Below are 18,132 nucleotides of genomic sequence, written 5' to 3'. Positions count from 1 at the left end.
AAGTGATCTCAAGTGGTAGAGCCACTTTGGAAGACAGTTTGGCACTTTTTAAAAAATATATAAAACTAAATATACTTTTACCACACAAGCTGGTTCCTTGGTATTTACTCAAAGGAATTTAAAACATACTTCCACACAAAAACCTGTGCACAAATGTTTATAACAGCTTTATTCATAAGAGCTCATACTTGGAATCAACCAAGATGTCTTTCAGTAGGTGAATGGATAAATAACCTGTGGTCCATCCATACAATACAATATTATTTATCACCAAAAAGAAATGAGCTATCAAGACACAAGAAGACATGAATATTACTCTGTGAAAGAGCCTGAGAAGCCACCCCGAGCCGCTACGTACTGTTTGACTCCACTGGACAAAAAGAAGGGGGTGACATTCTGCAAAAGACCAAACTTGGTTACAGTAAGATCTGGTGATTTTCAAACTTTAAGAAGGAAGGAGGGATGAACAGGGAAGCACGGTGAGATGATGTGTGGCACTGCTGCTAAGTCACTTCAGTCGTGTCCGACTCTGTGTGACCCCATAGACGTCAGCCCACCAGGCTCTCCTGCCCCTGGGATTCTCCAGGCAAGAACACTGGAGTGGGTTGCCATTTTTTGGTACTAAAAACTGGGTTGACTTCTAGAGCAGTTCAACTTTCTAATACGGTTCTGCATCAATAAACCACAGGACCTGCCAGGCCTGAAATCATTGCCACCTGTGTCTCCAGTTAGTGACCAGACACCCTGAATTAATAAAACAGGTTTTTTTTGTTTTTGTTTTTTTAGGACAGATACCCAGGAAATTATCCACCCTCTGTCTAAGGTCACTTGGGCAATTGACTTTACAGAGCAAACTGGCCCCGTTTAAAACTTCTTGGCTCCTGAAATTCGAAATAAATTGGGTTTTTCTAAAAGAAGGTTTATCTGGGACTCAATAAGAACTTCAAAAGAAAAAACAAAAACCCTCTAGGCTGAACCCCTGCGGACGGCACAGAAGAGACGGCGAGGTGGAGGGGGCTCCCCGGCCCCGCAGCTGGACCTCGCCCCCGCAACACCGTTCGCCCCTGCCGGGTGGGGCGAGCCCAGAGCCAGACCCGGACGGCGCGGCGCGGGTGGGGCCCGGGCGGAGAGCCAGGTCCGCCGCCGCCGCGAGCCGGGACCTGCCCGTCCGACCTGGCGGCGCTGTCTCGCGGGATTGCTCAGCTCTCGCCCGGCCGTGCGACTCCCGGCTCCCGTGGTGGCCGGAGTCCCGGACGCTCCCTGGAGCCGTCGCTGGCCGCGGGGGGACGGTGGGCTGGACGGGGACGGGGAGGAACGGGTGCCTTCGACCGCCGCCCGAGGTGAGGTTCCTCGGACGCCAACTGGGCGAGTGGCCGCGGGCGGGCGGGCTTGCGGGCGCCAGGGCGAGCGGGGTGAGCGGGGCGGGCCTGGAGGGCTGCGGGGTGGGTGGGGGGCGCGCGCTCCGAGCCGCAGGTGCGCGAAAGGCTGCGGCCGGACGGTCCGCGCCGGCCCGAGGTTCCCAGGAAGCTGGGGCGCTGCGATGCTGGTCCCCGCGGGGCCAGGGACGCGGAGCACGGCGCTGGGCCTGGGGCAGGTGCCCGGGGGTGGGGCGCATTGCCCTGCCCGGTGCTCTGTGTGTGTGTGTGTATGTGTGTGTTGGGGGATGGGGTGAGGGGGTGCGACGATTCGTGGCTCTGTGTGTGTGTTTTGGGGGGATAGGGTGAGGGGGTGAGTTGCCCTGCCCGGCGCTGGAAGCCGGGACGTACATTTGTGTGTGTGTGTTGGGGGGATGGGGTGACGGGTGCGACGATTCGTGGCTCAGTGCCCACAGCTTCCCTCCCACCGAAACTCCGTCGGCCTCCCGGGACAGCTTTGCTCATTTTTCTTTTCTGTGAGATCGCTACTCCCCTCCTCCTCCCCAGCCTTTTGAACACTCGTTTCTCTCCTCCGCAGTAGGAATCCTAGAAGTCTCCCTCTGGTTGGCCTTTTTAAAGACAAAAGTTAGTCTCCAGAAGAGTGCCACAAAAGCTGGCCCTTTAGAGTCTTTAAAGAATTTAAGAACTCGTGAGATCTTAAGGAATTTCCCTGCAACTCAGTTTTTTTGTGCGTAATAAAACACCCGACAGGGCCTTTTAGATTTTACAGTTCTGTTAATCCTCATTAACTTGTTCCCAGCCCCACCATTTTCTCCATCTCACTCATCCAGTGCCCCGCTTTTACCCTGTGTTCCATACAACACGAACCTCGGGTCATCCGGTCCCTAGAGATGAGATTTCCTCCGCAAGTCATAGATTCTGTGCCAAGGCAGGTGGAACAGTAATTGATGGGACGAAATTTTCCGTCGTTTTCCCGGTGTTAATTACCTAGCATGAAACTCTGCACTTTGACGTTTGCATTTGAGTAGATAACAAATGTTGCTGATACACCCTTTTGATTGTTTTTACAGTAATTGACCCAGAACTCATTTTCAGGAAAAAGAGCTTCCTTCAAAATGGTAAAATAATCAAATGAGGAATTTGAACATTTTTATCTTTGGATGGAAATCTGAGAATGAAGAGTGATTAATCCAAGCCATGTGGTAAAATTAGGAATTTGAAGAGAATGGAAACATTTACATTTTTGTGGACATGTATTTTTCTACCCCTGGTAAGAGGGCACAGTCTTTTCACCTGTGAACCAATTACTGTTCCCAGATGTATGAAAATGGCCTACAACATGACATTTTTCCCTAATCTGATGGGTCATTATGACCAGAGTATTGCTGCTGTAGAAATGGAGGTGAGTAGTTCTTCATATTTTTATGGAAGAATAGTTTATGCTCTGTTCTGGAATAAGCTATAAATGCAACCTTTTTTGAAAAAGATAACAGTAAGGGATTTCTTCAAGTTGTAAATAAGTCCTACTTTGAATAAATGCCTTTGAAAATTAAATCTCCCTACTGGCTTATATTTTGTGTACATTTGTGGCTTTGTTTAGTGGATTTGCCTAAGATAGGGTTCATTCTCTATGAATTATACTTGTGAATGATTTTGAAATATCATGCACCTGGCAGATATTTTGCTCTCCTGAGTCAATTTGGTAATTCTGCATGGTAAAAAATGTGAATTCTTAATTTTTACTAATTCAGTGAACATATAATCTTCTGTTGCCTGGACTAAAGTGCTTGGACTACATATATTTTCATGAGTAGTTGTTATGTTCACTTGGGCCTGTTTGTCTGAAGCAAATCAGTGACTAGAAGATTTTGGGGATTTGGGGGCTGTAGATAGTGTTTTGCTAAGAAGTGACTTTTATAAGTATAGTGCTTAAGTAGTCTTTGTAAAAAGAAAGAAAGTGAAGTCGCTCAGTCGTGTCTGACTCTTTGCGACCCCATGGACTGTAGCCCACCAGGCTCCTCCATCCATGGAATTTCCTAGGCAGGAGTACTGGGTGGGTTGCCATTTCCTTCTCCGTGAGATCTGCCCGACCTTAAAAGAAACCACACGGCAGGGGAGGAGCAGAGTGACAGTAAAGATTGCCCCAGGTGCCTCAGTTGCCTGCCTCTGCTTTAGAGATATGCAGATGGCTAAGAAGGTGTGGGAAGAGTTACCTGTAGAGACAGGAGCCTGTCCTCTCCTACAGATCTATTAGGATGATAAAGTTTGTGAAGGTAAGATGACAAATTTTTTTGTAGATTTTCTCCAGAAAGGCTGAGAAAGGTAAAGACTTATTTCCTCAGATTGTTTCTAAGAGTTGAAACCCCGGCAATTTTAATATAGACACAGCTTTAAAAACGGACTAGGCTTGATTTTGCAGTCTTCCCTTGTTGTATAGTGGAATAGTTGGCCAACTACCTCATTGTAGACTCGTGTCTGAAATACGAGGGCTTTTGATTACTGAGTAGAAGTACTTTTAAAAGATATGGCAAATTATCAGTGTATTACTGTAATCTTTCAGTAGATTTCCAAGCAAGTGCAAAGTTGTCATTTTGAGCACTGAACAGATGATGTGGTGAGATTTCCATTGGCTAATCAGAACCATTTTGATTGTTTAATCTGATCAAATCAAGTAATGTGAGTAACTTCAAGGAATAATTATAACATTCATTCACATTTTCTCTAATATGTGTTTTATAACTCATTTCTTATAGCGTTCTTAAAAATTTTTTTTAATCTGGTTTCCTTTTTTGTGTAATAGCTATATACATTTGGAGTTAGAACGCTGACATTGACCTTAAAATTCAGATTTTTTAGAGTTCCTTATCATAGAGAAGTACCATTATGAATAGAGAGAGAGAGATGCCTCCCTGCTATTAGATACTGTAGTTTTAAGATGATAACAATGAGGTTTTGTTTCATGCATGTCTTTTTAAAACCAATTGTTTTTGACCCCCTGAAAGAGTTATTTTTTTATTTACCTAGCTTCTTTCCCAGGTAGTTTTGTGTCTGGACATACCCAAGAAATGTCCTCCTTTACTTGATTGCTGATACTACTAATTTCTTCATTATATAATCTTCCTCATGCACTAAACTTTCTCCTACCCCTTACTATTGAGTTTTATTCCATAAGTCACTTTTCAGTTGGTTTAAGGATGTAAAAGAAAGATATCAAGCAGTCATTTAATATCAGCATTAACCTAAGTCTACAAAAGAAGAAAGGGAAATGGAAAGGCAAAATAATATCAACCTAAGTCAGTCTTTGTTGTTCTTGTTCAGTCGCTAAGTCCTGTTGGACTCTTTGCAACCCCATAGACTGCAGCATGCCAGACTTCCCTGTAGTCTGCTATCTCCTGGAGCTTGCTCAAACTCATGTCCATTGAGTCAGTGAATTCATCCGATCACCTCATCCTCTGTCATCCCCTTCTCCTCCCACCTTCAGTCTTTCCCAGCATCACGGTCTTTTCCAATGAGTCGCCTCTTCACATCAGGCGGCCAAAGTGTTGGAGCTTCAGCTCTAGCTTCGCTGGAGGAGGGAATGGCAACCCACTCCAGTATTCTTGCCTGGAGAATCCCCATAGACAGAGGAGCCTGTCAGGCTACGTAGCCACCATAGGGTCACAGAGTTGGACACAACTGAAGCAACTTAGCACGCACGCAAGTGACTTAAATATCACGCAGAGTTTCTTATCCTCTATTGTGCCATTGATGCATTCTCAGAATTTTAAATAAAATGAGTAGGATTACAAAGGAAACCAATTATATTGAAATATACTTTTGTTTATAGCCCAGGTTAGGAAACTTTGAACCTGTCATTATATAGGTGAAAAACTGAAGCCCCAAGAAGTTGTGACTTGCTTGTGATTTGAGCACTATGGTCTGATGCAGTCTTCTCTGTCACCATGGACCATAGTGTCATTTTTAAACTATTTTATGTATTTTTTTTTACCCTTGACCTTATTAGATAACAACAACAACAAAATACTTCCTAAGATTAGAATGTCATGTGTTAATTTCAGTCTTTGCTGCTTCTTTATAAACTTCAATAAAAATTAAGCTGGGAGATTTTTTTTTAACCTCTAATCAGTGTTACCTTTCTCTTTCTCATCCATGCCTTGGATACAAAGTCTTGTCAGAATTTTTAGATCGAAAATAAAATCTTATGGCTTCAGTCTGTCCCCTGTGGTGGTGCCAGAGTGATTTTACTGACATGCAAATATGTGCAGTCTTCTCTGGGGTTAAAATTCTTTATTTCCCTAAAGCCAGAAAAATACAGACCTGACCAGCATGGCACCCAACGTTCTTTGTATGTGACCCTGCCTTCCTGTCCAGCTTCCCATCTCGCCCCTTTCCACATTATACACTCTGCTTCAGCCAAACTGACCTGTTTGTAGAACTCAGATTCGTATTATTCCCTCTCACTTCTATACCTTTGCATATATTGTATCCACTGCCTCAATACCTACCCTTCTTCATCTGCTCAGTCTTTTCAGGTCTCAATTAAAGTACTCTATGTTCTTGCCTGGAGAATCCCAGGGATGGGGGAGCCTGGTGGGCTGCCGTCTATGGGGTTGCACAGAGTCGGACACGACTGAAGCGACTTAGCAGCAGCAGCAGCAGCATGTCTAGTGAAGCCTTCCTTTCACTTTTCTCCCAAGCATATTTAATCAACTCACTGTACACTCTGATAGTACATAATATATGCAAGTGTCCTTGTACTTAACATGCTGTAGTACTTACTTACACAGCTCTCTCATGAGCTTGTGAGTTCATTGAGAGGAGGGATGTTTATTCTTTTCTATCTCTAATGCCTACTACAATGCCTCTGAGCCTGGTAGATGCTCAATAAAGGCGTACTAAAGGAAGAGGAGATGTTTCCTATTCTAAGAAATCAGCAAAGAGAATTTTCCCTCTAAATCTTTACCTTCTTCTGTATCTTCTTCAGAGTCTAAGTGAAAGGCACTAATATCTTTCGGTGGTTTACATATCATCCACCTTTGATCTGCCTGAGCTAGTTCTAATAAAATACATCAGTTGTATCATCTGTGTTCATTCTCATACTAGCTTGACATGTATTTGTTTTTAATTGAAAGGATTAGATTTTTAACTAACCCTTTAAGTTTTATATTTATCTATATGATGTGTAAGAATTAATCTTTTGGTTGGACCATTGTATTATAAACCATATGTGTCAGATTTCTTTTCAAATGTTGTCTTTGAGTATTTATAGTCCAGTCAAGTATTAAATTATAACTGAATATAAAGGGGCTTTTATTTTTAAAAAGTGTTTTATAACTTCTCTGAAGAACTGATGGGGTTTTACACCTCCAACCCAACTGCTTTGGATTCCTGCTGGTCCCTGTTGAATTTCCAGTGTTCAGTGTAAATTAATGTTAGGACTCTTCCCTGGTGTAATGTTAGGGGCTTCCCTGGTGGTTCAGAGAGTAAAGACTCTGCCTGCAATGCAGGAGACCCTGGTTCAATCCCTGGGTCAGAAAGATCCCCTAGAGAAGGGAATGGAAACCCACTGCAGTATTCTTGCCTTGAGAATTCCATGGACAGAGGAGTCTGGCAAGCTCCAGTTCATGGGGTCGCAAAGAGTCAGACACAACTGACCTACCAACACGATCACTATCACTAATGTTAGGAAGGGGGGTGAAGAATTATCTGTTGACTGTGGCAACCAATTGTGCCTTCATAGCTATCATGAATTTCATATAAGTCAGGAGATCTATTTCCTTCCTCTTTTATGCCTTAGTTTCCATTATGTGTGATGACTATCCTGTTTTATAGAATTTGTGGTCATTGCTGATCTGTGATTATATGAGATGGTTTAGGCCAAAGTGGTTTGTCAAAGTTTAGTTCATAGACCGGCAGCTTGTGAGCTTGTTAGAAGTGCGAGTTCATGGACCCCATCCCAACCTACTGAACCATGATCTGTGAAAGTAGAGCCCAGGAAACGGATAACAAGCTGTTCAGGTGTTTCTTATGAGCATTAAATTTTGAGACCCACTGGTTTAGAACAGGGAATGCAAACTTTTTCTGTAAAGGGCTAAATTGTAATTTTCGCTTTGCAAAACATTCAGTCTCTGCCACAGCTATTCAGCTCTTCAGTTGTAGCAAATAACAAATAAGTGTGGATGTGTTTCAATAAAACTTTATTTACAAAAACAGTGCATCATTTTTGGCCCACAGGTTATAATTTGCTGAACCCTGGTTTAAAGTACTTGAAAATCTTCTTAATGATTACATACATCATGTAATACATTAATAAGAAGGCACAATAATGATTATTTATTACATGCTGTATGTATGGAAAATCCCATGGACGGAGGAGCCTGGTGGGCTGCAGTCCATGGGGTCGCGAGGAGTCGGACATGACTGAGCGACTTCCCTTTCACTTTTCACTTGCATGCATTGGAGAAGGAAATGGCAACCCACTCCAGTGTTCTTGCCTGGAGAATCCCAGGGACGGGGGAGCCTGGTGGGCTGCCGTCTATGGCGTCACACAGAGTTGGGCACGACTGAAGTGACTTAGCAGCAGCAACATATGTGCTATATGTTATTTACTTTCCAGATAAAATTTTTTAAGTCAAATTTATCACAAACAAAAGGATCTAACCAAGATATCCTGGTCCTTTCGTTTTGTTTCAGAGATTACCTGAAATAAAGGACTTCGATTTTTTCCCCCCTTATTTTATTATCTGAGGCTGAAGTGCTTTGTATTACAAAGAGTTAATTTACAATTCTGAGTAGTTACTTGGCTTTATAATGAGAAGGATGTTGTACAGTGTAACTCTCCAAGTGTAAAAACAAATGGTTGCTGGTTTTCCATTGTGTTGCTTTTTGTTTCATATCTAGAGCATTGTTTCTCAAATTGTGAGGTTGATGTCCCTTGAGAGACTGATTTCATCCAAAAAGAGCTGAGACGAATCTAGGGAAAATGGAAACCGGAATATTGTGTTTTTCTTTTTGAATTGCCTACATTAATGCCTAGGCAAAAGCTAAGTCAAGTATTGTGTTTGGAACAGCATGTGGTTGTTCCACTTTTGAAAGGTCTAAAGGGAAGTGAGCCAAAAAAACCCTTTCCTTTCACCTGTTAATACGCACTATTAAAATGTCTCTATTCAATTAGAAATAAGGGGATGGAGAAAAACTGTATAAACAAACTTTTAAGAAAAAAGTCAGCTTCTATTGGGCGTTGGTTTTTAAACATATTCATCTGCTTTTTGATGAGTCTAGTGGACCCCTCTTCTATCCCATGCAAAAGGAAATGTTTAATATGACTAACCTCTGTATTTTTTTAGGGAAGACTTTCTGAAAATAAGTGTAACTATTCTGAAAGTCATGTATTGAGTCATTTAAAGTGAAATAGATATGGAAAAGTATTCCAGATCAGTTGTGTGTGTATAATGGCCACTGTTGCATTTTAAATAAAGATATAAACTTACCTTCCTTCCTGACATTGTTCTGCATTAAAAGAAAGAGTGCCTTGACCACTTCTGAGTCTGCAGAATCAAGGTTAGACCTGTATGGAAACAAGGGACAATATTTCTCCTAGGAGTCTCTGCTGATAGGCACAAGCTTCCTAGGGCCATTCCTTGACATTCCACAGTCTAGGATATTAGTTGTGATTTCAGAAGAGCCTTCCACAAAGGGATGTGGTTCTTTTAGACCATGGGAAGACTGTTGAGTTGTGATTATCACCTTTCCTTGAGAATGCAGCTTGTAGATATTATATTTTTATTATTCTAGTTTGTATATTTGTTATGTGTTCATTCATTGATGTTTGTTCAAGGTGTACCTGAATGTGAATTATAGTCTTTCAAGTTATAAGTTTTCTTCCAGTACAGTCTCTGCCCCTTTATTTCTTTCCTTCTTCTGGGACCCTTATAACGCAAATGTTAGTATACTTGATGCTATCCCAGAGGTTTCTTAAACTATCCTCATTTTTAAAAATTCTTTTCCCTTTTTTCAGTTCAGCTTGGGAGATTTTTACTACTCTGTATTCCAGTTCACTGATCTGGTCCTCTGTATTATCTGATCTACTGTTTATTCCTTGGAGTATATTTTTTTCTTTCAGTTCTTATATTCTTCAGTTCTGTTTAATTCTTCTTTATAATTTTCAGTTCAGTTCAGTTCATTCACTCAGTTGTGTCCAACTCTTTGTGACCCCATGAATCGCAGCACGCCAGGCCTCCCTGTCCATCCCCAACTCCCAGAGTTCACTCAAACTCACGTCCATGGAGTCGGTGATGCCATCCAGCCATCTCATCCTCTGTCGTCCCCTTCTCCTTCTGCCCCCAATCCCTCCCAGCATCAGAGTCTTTTCCAATAAGTCAACTCTTCGCATTAGGTGGCCAAAGTACTGGAGTTTCAGCTTCAGCATCATTTCTTCCAAAGAACACCCAGGGCTGATCTCCTCTTGAATGGACTGGTTGGATCTCCTTGCAAGTCCAAGGGACTCTCAAGAGTCTTCTCCAACACCACAGTTCAAAAGCATCAATTCTTCGGCGCTCAGCCTTCTTCACAGTCCAACTCTCCCATCCATACATGACTACTGGAAAAACCATAGCCTTGACTAGATGGACCTTTGTTGGCAAAGTAATGTCTCTGCTTTTGAATATGCTATCTAGGTTGGTCATAACTTTCCTTCCAAGGAGTAAGTGTCTTTTAATTTCATGGCTGCAGTCACCATCTGCAGTGATTTTGGAGCCCCAAAAAATAAAGTCTGACACTGTTTCCACTGTTTCCCCATCTATTTGCCATGAAGTGATGGGACCGGATGCCATGATCTTCGTTTTCTGAATGTTGAGCTTTAAGCCAACTTTTTCACTCTCCTCTTTCACTTTCATCAAGAGGCTTTTGAGTTCCTCTTCACTTTCTGCCATAAGGGTGGTGTCATCTGCATATCTGAGGTTATTGATATTTCTCCTGGCAATCTTGATTCCAGCTTGTGCTTCCTCCAGCCCAGCGTTTCTCATGATGTACTCTGCATATAAGTTAAATAAGCAGGGTGACAATATACAGCCTTGACAAACTCCTTTTCCTATTTGGAACCAGTCTGTTGTTCCATGTCCAGTTCTAACTGTTGCTTCCTGACCTGCATACAGGTTTCTCAAGAGGCAGATCAGGTGGTCTGGTATTCCCATCTCTTTCAGAATTTTCCACAGTTTATTGTGAGCCACAGAGTCAAAGGCTTTGGCATAGTCAATAAAGCAGAAATAGATGTTTTTCTGAAACTCTCTTGCTTTTTCGATGATCCAGCAGATGTTGGCAATTTGATCTCTGGTTCCTCTGCCTTTTCTAAAACCAGCTTGAACATCTGGAAGTTCACAGTTCACATATTGCTGAAGCCTGGCTTGGAGAATTTTGAGCATTACTTTACTAGCGTGTGAGATGAGTGCAATTGTGTGGTAGTTTGTTTAAGCTCTATTAAATTCCTCATTGTATTTATCCATTCTTCTGAATTCATTTGAGCATCTTGTGGTCATTATCTTGAACTCTTTATCTGGTAGATTGCGTATTTCCACTGTACTTAGTTCTTATGAGGTTTTGTCTTGTTTCTTCATTTGGATCATATTCCTCTGTCTGTTCATTTTGCCAAATTCCTTGTGCTTATTTCTATGTATTAAGTAGGTCAGTTAATGTTTCCCAGTCTTGGAGAACTGGTCTTATGTAAGAGACATCCCATGGGGCCTGGCAGAACTCTCCTCTCTGGTCACCAGGGCCATATGCTCTAAGGGTGTGCACTGTGTGGGTCCTCGTGATGTGCCAGGGCTGAGTACTGTGGGCACCCTGGTAGGCGGGTCTGGTCCCTGGCCCTACCGGCTGCCACTTCCCTGCCTTGTTTGGTGGCCACCAGTGTGGTAGTGCCCCCCCCCCCCACTAGTAGGCTAGAGGGAAGACTCAAAAATGGCACTTGCCAGCACCATTGTCCTCATGGTAGAATGAGCTTCCCAAATGGGTGCCGTCAGTGTCTGTTTCCCCAGGAGGAGTCCCTTGCCTTCTGCCTCTCTGGGAGGCTCTCTAAGATCAGCAAAGTGGTCTTACCCGGTCACATTACTGCCTCTGCACTGGCACTTGGAGTGTGTGAAGTTTTGTATGTGCCCTTTGAGCGTGGAATGTCTCTTTCTTGCATCTCTCTAGCTCTCCTGTGTGCAGTGCTGCTAGCCTTTAAGGCTAGGCATACCGGGCACTCATCTCCCCAGTGTGAGACCCCCAGGTTAGGGAGCTGATGTAGGGCTAGGACTCGCACTCCTTGGGGAAAACCTCTGCAGTTGTGATTATCCTTCCGTTTGTGGGTTGCCTAGCCTGGGGAGTCGATCTTGACTGTACTGTATCACTACCTCCCCTACCTGTCTCATTGTGGTTCCTTCTTTATGTCTTTAGTTGTGGAAAATCTTTTCTGCTAGTCTTCAGGTCATGTTCATCAGTAGATTCTGTGTACATAGCTGTAATTTTGGTGTGCCTGTGGGAGGAGGTGAGCTCAAAGTCTTCCTGCTCCACCATCTTGGCCAAGTTATAAGTTTATTTCTTTTTAATATTTATTTTTATTTGTCTGTTTGGCTCTGTCAGATCTTAGTTTTGGCATGTGGAATCTAGTTTCCTGACCAGGGATCAAACTTGGACCCCCTGTGTTGGGAACACCAAGTGTTAGCTACTGGACCACCAGGGAAGTTCCTCTAAGTAGGCAGGACTTAAGTAACACATTTTACTGAAATTTGTTACTTAATTTTGCTTAAATTTGTTACTTAAATCCCCTTAACTAACAAATTTTAAATTTAAAAATTGACTCTTCAGTGGATGGATTATTTTGCAATGCCAAGAACTTAATATATATTTGTCTAATTTCCAAAGGAAAGCTCATTTGGAGAAATAGTTTAAAATTTATAGTGCTCACTGCTTTGTTGCTGTGGTTATGCTGTACTCAGTCATGTCCAACTCTTTACGACCCAGTGGACTGTAGCCTGCCAGGCTCCTCTGTCCATGGGATTCTCCAGGCAAGAATATTGGAGGAGGCTGCCATTTCCTACTCCAGGGGATTTTCCTGACCCAGGGATCAAACCCATGTCTCCCGTGGATTCTTCACCACTGAGCTACCTAAGTACTTTAAAAGTAATAAGTTTTCTGTTGTGGAAATAATGCACATTTCTGCTTATTATTCTTTTCTTATATCCCAGGCCCTGCTTTGCATTTTTAAAAAAGAAGTTGACTTGCCTGAGATTGGTCACATTCATGATAATAAGTGGCAAAGTTTGCACCACTTGATTATATACTAGTCAATTAACAATCTCAAAGAATTTACTCTAGACTCTTGAAAGTATTTGCTCTGTGAAGTGTTAACGGCTGAGGACCCCTTTAGCTCTTTAGTGAGTCTGTTTCCTAGCTACGGTGCACCACTTTTGTTTCAACCATTTTTTAAACTTCTTCACTGTCTCTGTTTTCATTACTATCACTGGAAATTGGATTTCTTTTGGTGACATATTAAGGTAGGAAATAAAGCTCTTACCACTTCTTGAGTTACTGTGTATGTCACCAGAAGTAGAAAGCACAAATCCTAAGCTCAGAATCAGATGCTTGACAGTCTTTGGCCTTGGTCACTAGTAAAGTGGCTTCTTCCACGTACCAGGGGCTTCAGAAAAGTGACAAATGTTTATATAATCTGCAGTTTTAGTACAAAGGGAGGCAAGGTATAGACAAGACGCTACCACAAGAGCACTCTGCAGAGGCTTAGCTCTATATATTTTATATATTTTTTTAAATAAAAATATTTTTCCTCTTTAGATTCCTCTCTCTTAGCCTTCTAACCCAGAGTTTCTCTTCAGGATCTTACAGCAACAGCAAGCCCAGGTCCATGCTATGGTTCTTTCCATCATCATGTCATTATAGCATGGGGAGCTAGCCAGTGTGTTTTAAGGAAAAGGCGTCGTATGGCGGAAGTAGGCATTCTGAGGGTATGAGCAGTGGCTTTCCCTTGTCTTTTAAGTTCTACTCCAGCCACTTGAAGAAAGAATGCTATTGGCTACACCTGATGTCATAAGTAGGTCACCAGATAACACCCAGTTCATGAGCGGTCTTGGGCTGATTATCTCCAGGTGTTCCATAGATGTGCCCTGTGTCTGCCAGGAACCGTTAGTAGAATCAAGGTGGAAGGCCCCTTTTATTTATGTAGGGTTCATATCCTCATTGGGATGTATCTATAGCCTCACCAGCTTTCTGTCCTAAATAAGATGGGCTAGTGTGATGGCCTATGAAACAGTAATATGCTTAGAGTCTCTAGTCTCTGGTCAGATGAAATTAAGGCACAGAGCTGAAGAGCTGATGTTACTCCAAGGCGGTGTTCCTCACCCTCTAGTGTGCATCAGAATCGTCTGTAGGGCTTGTTAAAACACAGATCACTGACCTCATGTCCCGAATCAGTAGGTCTGATGCGGGATGGAGAATTTGCCTTTCTAACAAGTTTCCAGGGGCTGCTGCTGCTGCTGCTGCTGCTTCAGGGAGCACTCTGAGAATGCTCTGAGGCAAGTTGGTGAGGACGTGTTGCTCTCCTTGCTAGGGTGAAAGGAAATTCCTTTTGGAGGAAAAAGCATTGGCCAAATTCAAGCTGCATATGTGTTGCCAAGGGTGTACTGATTTGTTGCATTAAAGAGACCACATCTGGAAAACTACCTTATACATTTGATTAAGGTTGCTCAAGACAATATATTAATAACATATCCAGTTAAAATGGACAAATGCCAAGAATTGCTACCCATGAAGATGGGCATTACTTATCTCTGAAAGCCCCATCTGCAGTATTGCTTTTGATTCCCTGCCATGGTACAGGGAGATCTCTAATATTTTTCATTTGGCTACTTCAACCATAAAAATGTTTATCCAGGAAGCCAGTATGGTACTTGGGCAGACTATGAGTCTTGGGCAGCTTCTAGGGCTGGGAAAGCCAGTGAACATAACTTCCAAGGACAGGAGAGGGGATGAGAGACCTCCAGTTGCCAGGGTCTAGCTCATGGGTCACGTCCTCCCCATTATCTCCTCCAAGAAGATCCCACCAAGCCCCTGTCAAAAACCCACTGATCATCTGACCCCCAAAAGACCAGCTCTGAAGCTACAACATTGAATCCAGAATCAATACATTTGTGTCAGTATGTCTTAGCCCCATCTAAAATTTCATCCTTTCCTCCATAATCTAGCACCCTCAAACCAATGTAAATGTATAGTGGCTTATAAAAAATATATAATCCTTTTTCCAGATTTAAGTTTGACTTGACCTTTCCAGAGCACAGTGCGTAGAACTCTACCTACAGATGAAGACATTGAAGAATGGTGGGAATGGAGTATGAGGCTATTTATTTTCTTGTTACAAAGTATATCTTTCAGAGGAGTGCCCCAGCAGACAAGGGATGAGGGTCTGCCTTGAGGGCTGTGGGTTCGGAATCCTGCGTGGGTACTCTGAACCTTGTCATGTACCCCTGTGTCACATCTTGAGGTCCCACTCATCACAGTATCCCTCCTTATCACTATATCATTAGATCTCTTCTACGAAAGGGAAGCAAATTTAACTGATATAATTTGGCAACCTGCAGGATCAGTCCGTACCTTTGGTTTTCACCTTCAGCCTTGAGACAGTAAAGTGGTACTGAGGCCAGTGGATGGTCTGTGTGACTGAGCCCAGTTAAGGCCTCTGTATAAACCTTTAAGATTCTGGCGGGCAGGTGCGGAAGTCATCTTGTAACTGCCCGAGACAGGCCTCACGTGTATGTTTTCTTGCTTACTAAAGGTGGCACCTACCAGTCTGGAGTGGCCTTTAATCCTTGTGTTGCACCCCACACCTTGAAACAAGAATTCAGGGGTTCCAGTTCGTCACTTTCTTCCTAAGCTGAACAGTACCTTTAGAAGCACTCACTTCAGCCCACGGGCCTTGAGCACATGACACCCTTTATACCTTTCTCGGCTTCTCTGGTAGCAGCCACTCAGCCTTGTCTCCACTGGGCACATCATTCTAAGAAGTTCTTTGAATCTGAGTGATTATAAGATAACACAGTTAATTGCTTTTCTGCTACATACCATGGGCTTCCAGATTTCCATCTTTAAACACTAATAGAACGTTCACTCGCTTTTGGCCCCGGTTAGGCCGGAAAACTAGTTCTAGAATTCTTCTCATTTCACTGAGGTTGTTTACAACTCATTCTTTATATCATTGCCATGCTGGCTGGTCGTCTTGGTTGCAAACAATAGAACCCCACTTTGACTAACTGAAGTAGAAAATGGATGGATGTTGGGTGGCTTGTCGGATCGTTGGAGAGGCTGGAGAACCAGAGAGAAGCAAAGAGGAACAACTCACAGTTAAGATCATGCCACAAGATCACCCCGCCACCAGTGCCAGTGGGCACTTCCTGAACCATTGTCCCTGGACACTTATTTTGGCCCCATGGATATTACTGATCCCACTGCAAATGCATCAAGGAATCTGACTGTTCTTTTGTACAAGAATCTCAACACCTGGAAGAATGGCCTAGCTTAGATTTCGTGTCTGTATTTTTGTTGTCAGGTTGCATCCACCCTTAAGTTTGCACAGCATTCCACCTACTTTGGGATTCCCCAGAATTGTACTTCTGGGCAGATGGAAATGAAAATGTTCACGCTAGAGCTCGGTGCAGACAGAGTTAGTTAACTGACAAGGAGAAATGTTCATCGTAGTACCAACAGTTGCTTTGAAATGTATGTCTACCTCTGCTATTCACGTCTTTGTCAGCTTCTTCATAGACTTTTTGAGACGCAGAGTGTCCTTAGAGGCCATCTTGGAGTTCGTCACATTTATTTTCCTGATGAATGTTCTGAGACTCAAAGACAGAAAGTTTCCTGCCAAAGGTGACACCAATAGTTAATGGCAGAGCTGGGACCATAACTACAGCGCTGGCGTTATTTCCAGCAAAGAATTGTTTAAGATCCTGCCATGCTAAATACTAGTTAAATAACATGATAATGTTCTGAGTACAAGGTTAAGGACACAGGAAATGTCACAGTGAGTCTTGTTAGTCTTTCTGTCTCAGTCAAGGTTTGGTTTCTGAGAATGAAACCCAGGACATTTTATGGAAGAACATAGATGATTTCTATCAAGAATTTTATTTAAAAGATGAGGGAAATATGCTTCTGTTTTTTACAACCATTTGGGATGAGTTCATTAACAGGCTGACTACCCATTATTTAAAGTGCTATTATGTGTTATAAAATTACCTGTTCCAGAATTACCAGCTTCAGGAGGTGCATGTATCATCCAGAATATGATAAACATAGTTTAAGGTTTTATTGTCTTTGAGTAATGTGTCCTGTGAACATTGGTTTTGTTTAATGTTAGACGACTCAGCCTTCTTTTGATATCCTTCTTCGCCTCCACTCACATTGGCATTCCTGCCCGTGTTGTGCTTTGGGGAAGAGTAGTTTTCAGGGAGAGCTGGGTGGCAGCTTAGCATCAGGGTTACAGAGGACAAATCTGGAGTCGTATGGACCCAGGTTCCTGTCCTGGTTGCCGCTTACTACTTATTGACTCTATAAAAGGTGCTCTTAGAGTCTCTGTTTCCCCGTCTATGAGGTGGAAATAAGAATGTCCCTCTCACTGACTTGCTGTGAAAAGACCTGGTATATGAAAAAGCACAGTGCCTGGTTTATGGTAGGTGCTGAATAAATCAAAGCTCTCATTTACTATCAGTAACATTAGCTCAGGGATAAGGCCCTTAAAGTCTAATTCAGACTGGTTGTGGGGATTGCAATAACAATTTCCATAAGAATTGGATTCCATGTTCTCACTTGTAGTCTGAGGGTTTGGATTAGGTCAGTGCTTTTCCAACTTGGTCTCTGGAGGTGCTCTGAGGTTACTGGAGGGAAAGGGGAACAGTGAGAGGTGTCTCAGAGGGAGGGCTTCCTGTTCAGCCAGTGCAGCTGTGCTTTTATTTACTGAATGTTTTACGCCTCTTTGTACCTCTTACTTAAAGAAACTATTCCTTGGCAGAATGCACACATACTTACACACATTTTAAAAACAAAGTCCCTCCCAGGTCTAAAATTCTAAACAGCTATTAGCTTGTAACGGAGCGTGAACATTAGTAGTCCACACTGGATCGGATCTGAAGACATGCTTTGTTTGTCCTGTACATTATTTTACATGTTCACATTAAGTTTTCTTTTTATTTGGAGACTTCTCATACAAATCCAGATTCTGTTTTCTTATGAAAACTTGAAATACCGGAGAGTTCTGTGTTCCCACTCCCTGATAACAGTCTACCAGAAGTGAGTAGCAGCTGCTACTGAGTGTCTTGAGTTGTCAACATCTTAACATCTTAAAGGTGTCTTGAGTTGTCAACATCTGATTTATCCCTGTGGATTGCATAAACAACAACGTTACTGGATTAACCAATGTTGACACTGTAGAAGGATTAGACAGAGGATGTGACTTGCCTTATTTGCCCCATAAGAAAATTGTTTTAATGTAGCAAAAGGTACATGTGTTAGTTTCATTTTGTCCACCCAGGACAATAATAGTTCTAAAGTGCTGACCCTCAATTTATTTATAGCTGTTAGGTTAGAAGACTTAAACACAGTGTGTTTTAATTCTTTCCATCATAAGACTCAATTTCCAGAGACTCAGAATTTGTAGGAACTAGGCTGTCTTGGGACAGCAAATAAAGAGGTAAATGCTACCAGTTGCTCACGCCTCCCC

General features: G+C 42.6%; 1 protein-coding gene across 4 annotated transcripts in view; it reads left to right on the top strand.

The window, feature by feature from the left end:
• Window positions 1–1,181: 1,181 nt before the first annotated feature.
• FZD6 (frizzled class receptor 6) overlaps window positions 1,182–18,132 on the top strand; it is a 39,085-nt gene continuing 22,134 nt past the window's right edge. For 2 of the 4 annotated variants that reach the window (XM_055546487.1, XM_055546490.1), the window contains exons 1-2: window positions 1,182–1,340; window positions 2,447–2,778. In XM_055546487.1, the coding sequence (XP_055402462.1) occupies window positions 2,602–2,778 (177 nt within the window). In that variant the 5' untranslated portion in view covers window positions 1,182–1,340; window positions 2,447–2,601. The remainder of the gene's footprint in view (window positions 1,341–2,446; window positions 2,779–18,132) is intronic. The other 2 variants (XM_055546489.1, XM_055546488.1) reach the window with 2 other exon arrangements.

The sequence above is a fragment of the Bubalus kerabau genome, chromosome 14 (genome assembly GCF_029407905.1).
Source record: "Bubalus kerabau isolate K-KA32 ecotype Philippines breed swamp buffalo chromosome 14, PCC_UOA_SB_1v2, whole genome shotgun sequence".
Lineage (NCBI taxonomy): Eukaryota > Metazoa > Chordata > Mammalia > Artiodactyla > Bovidae > Bubalus > Bubalus kerabau.
Note: the sequence above shows the minus strand (reverse complement) of the source record. Positions and strands in the feature narration are given on the sequence as shown.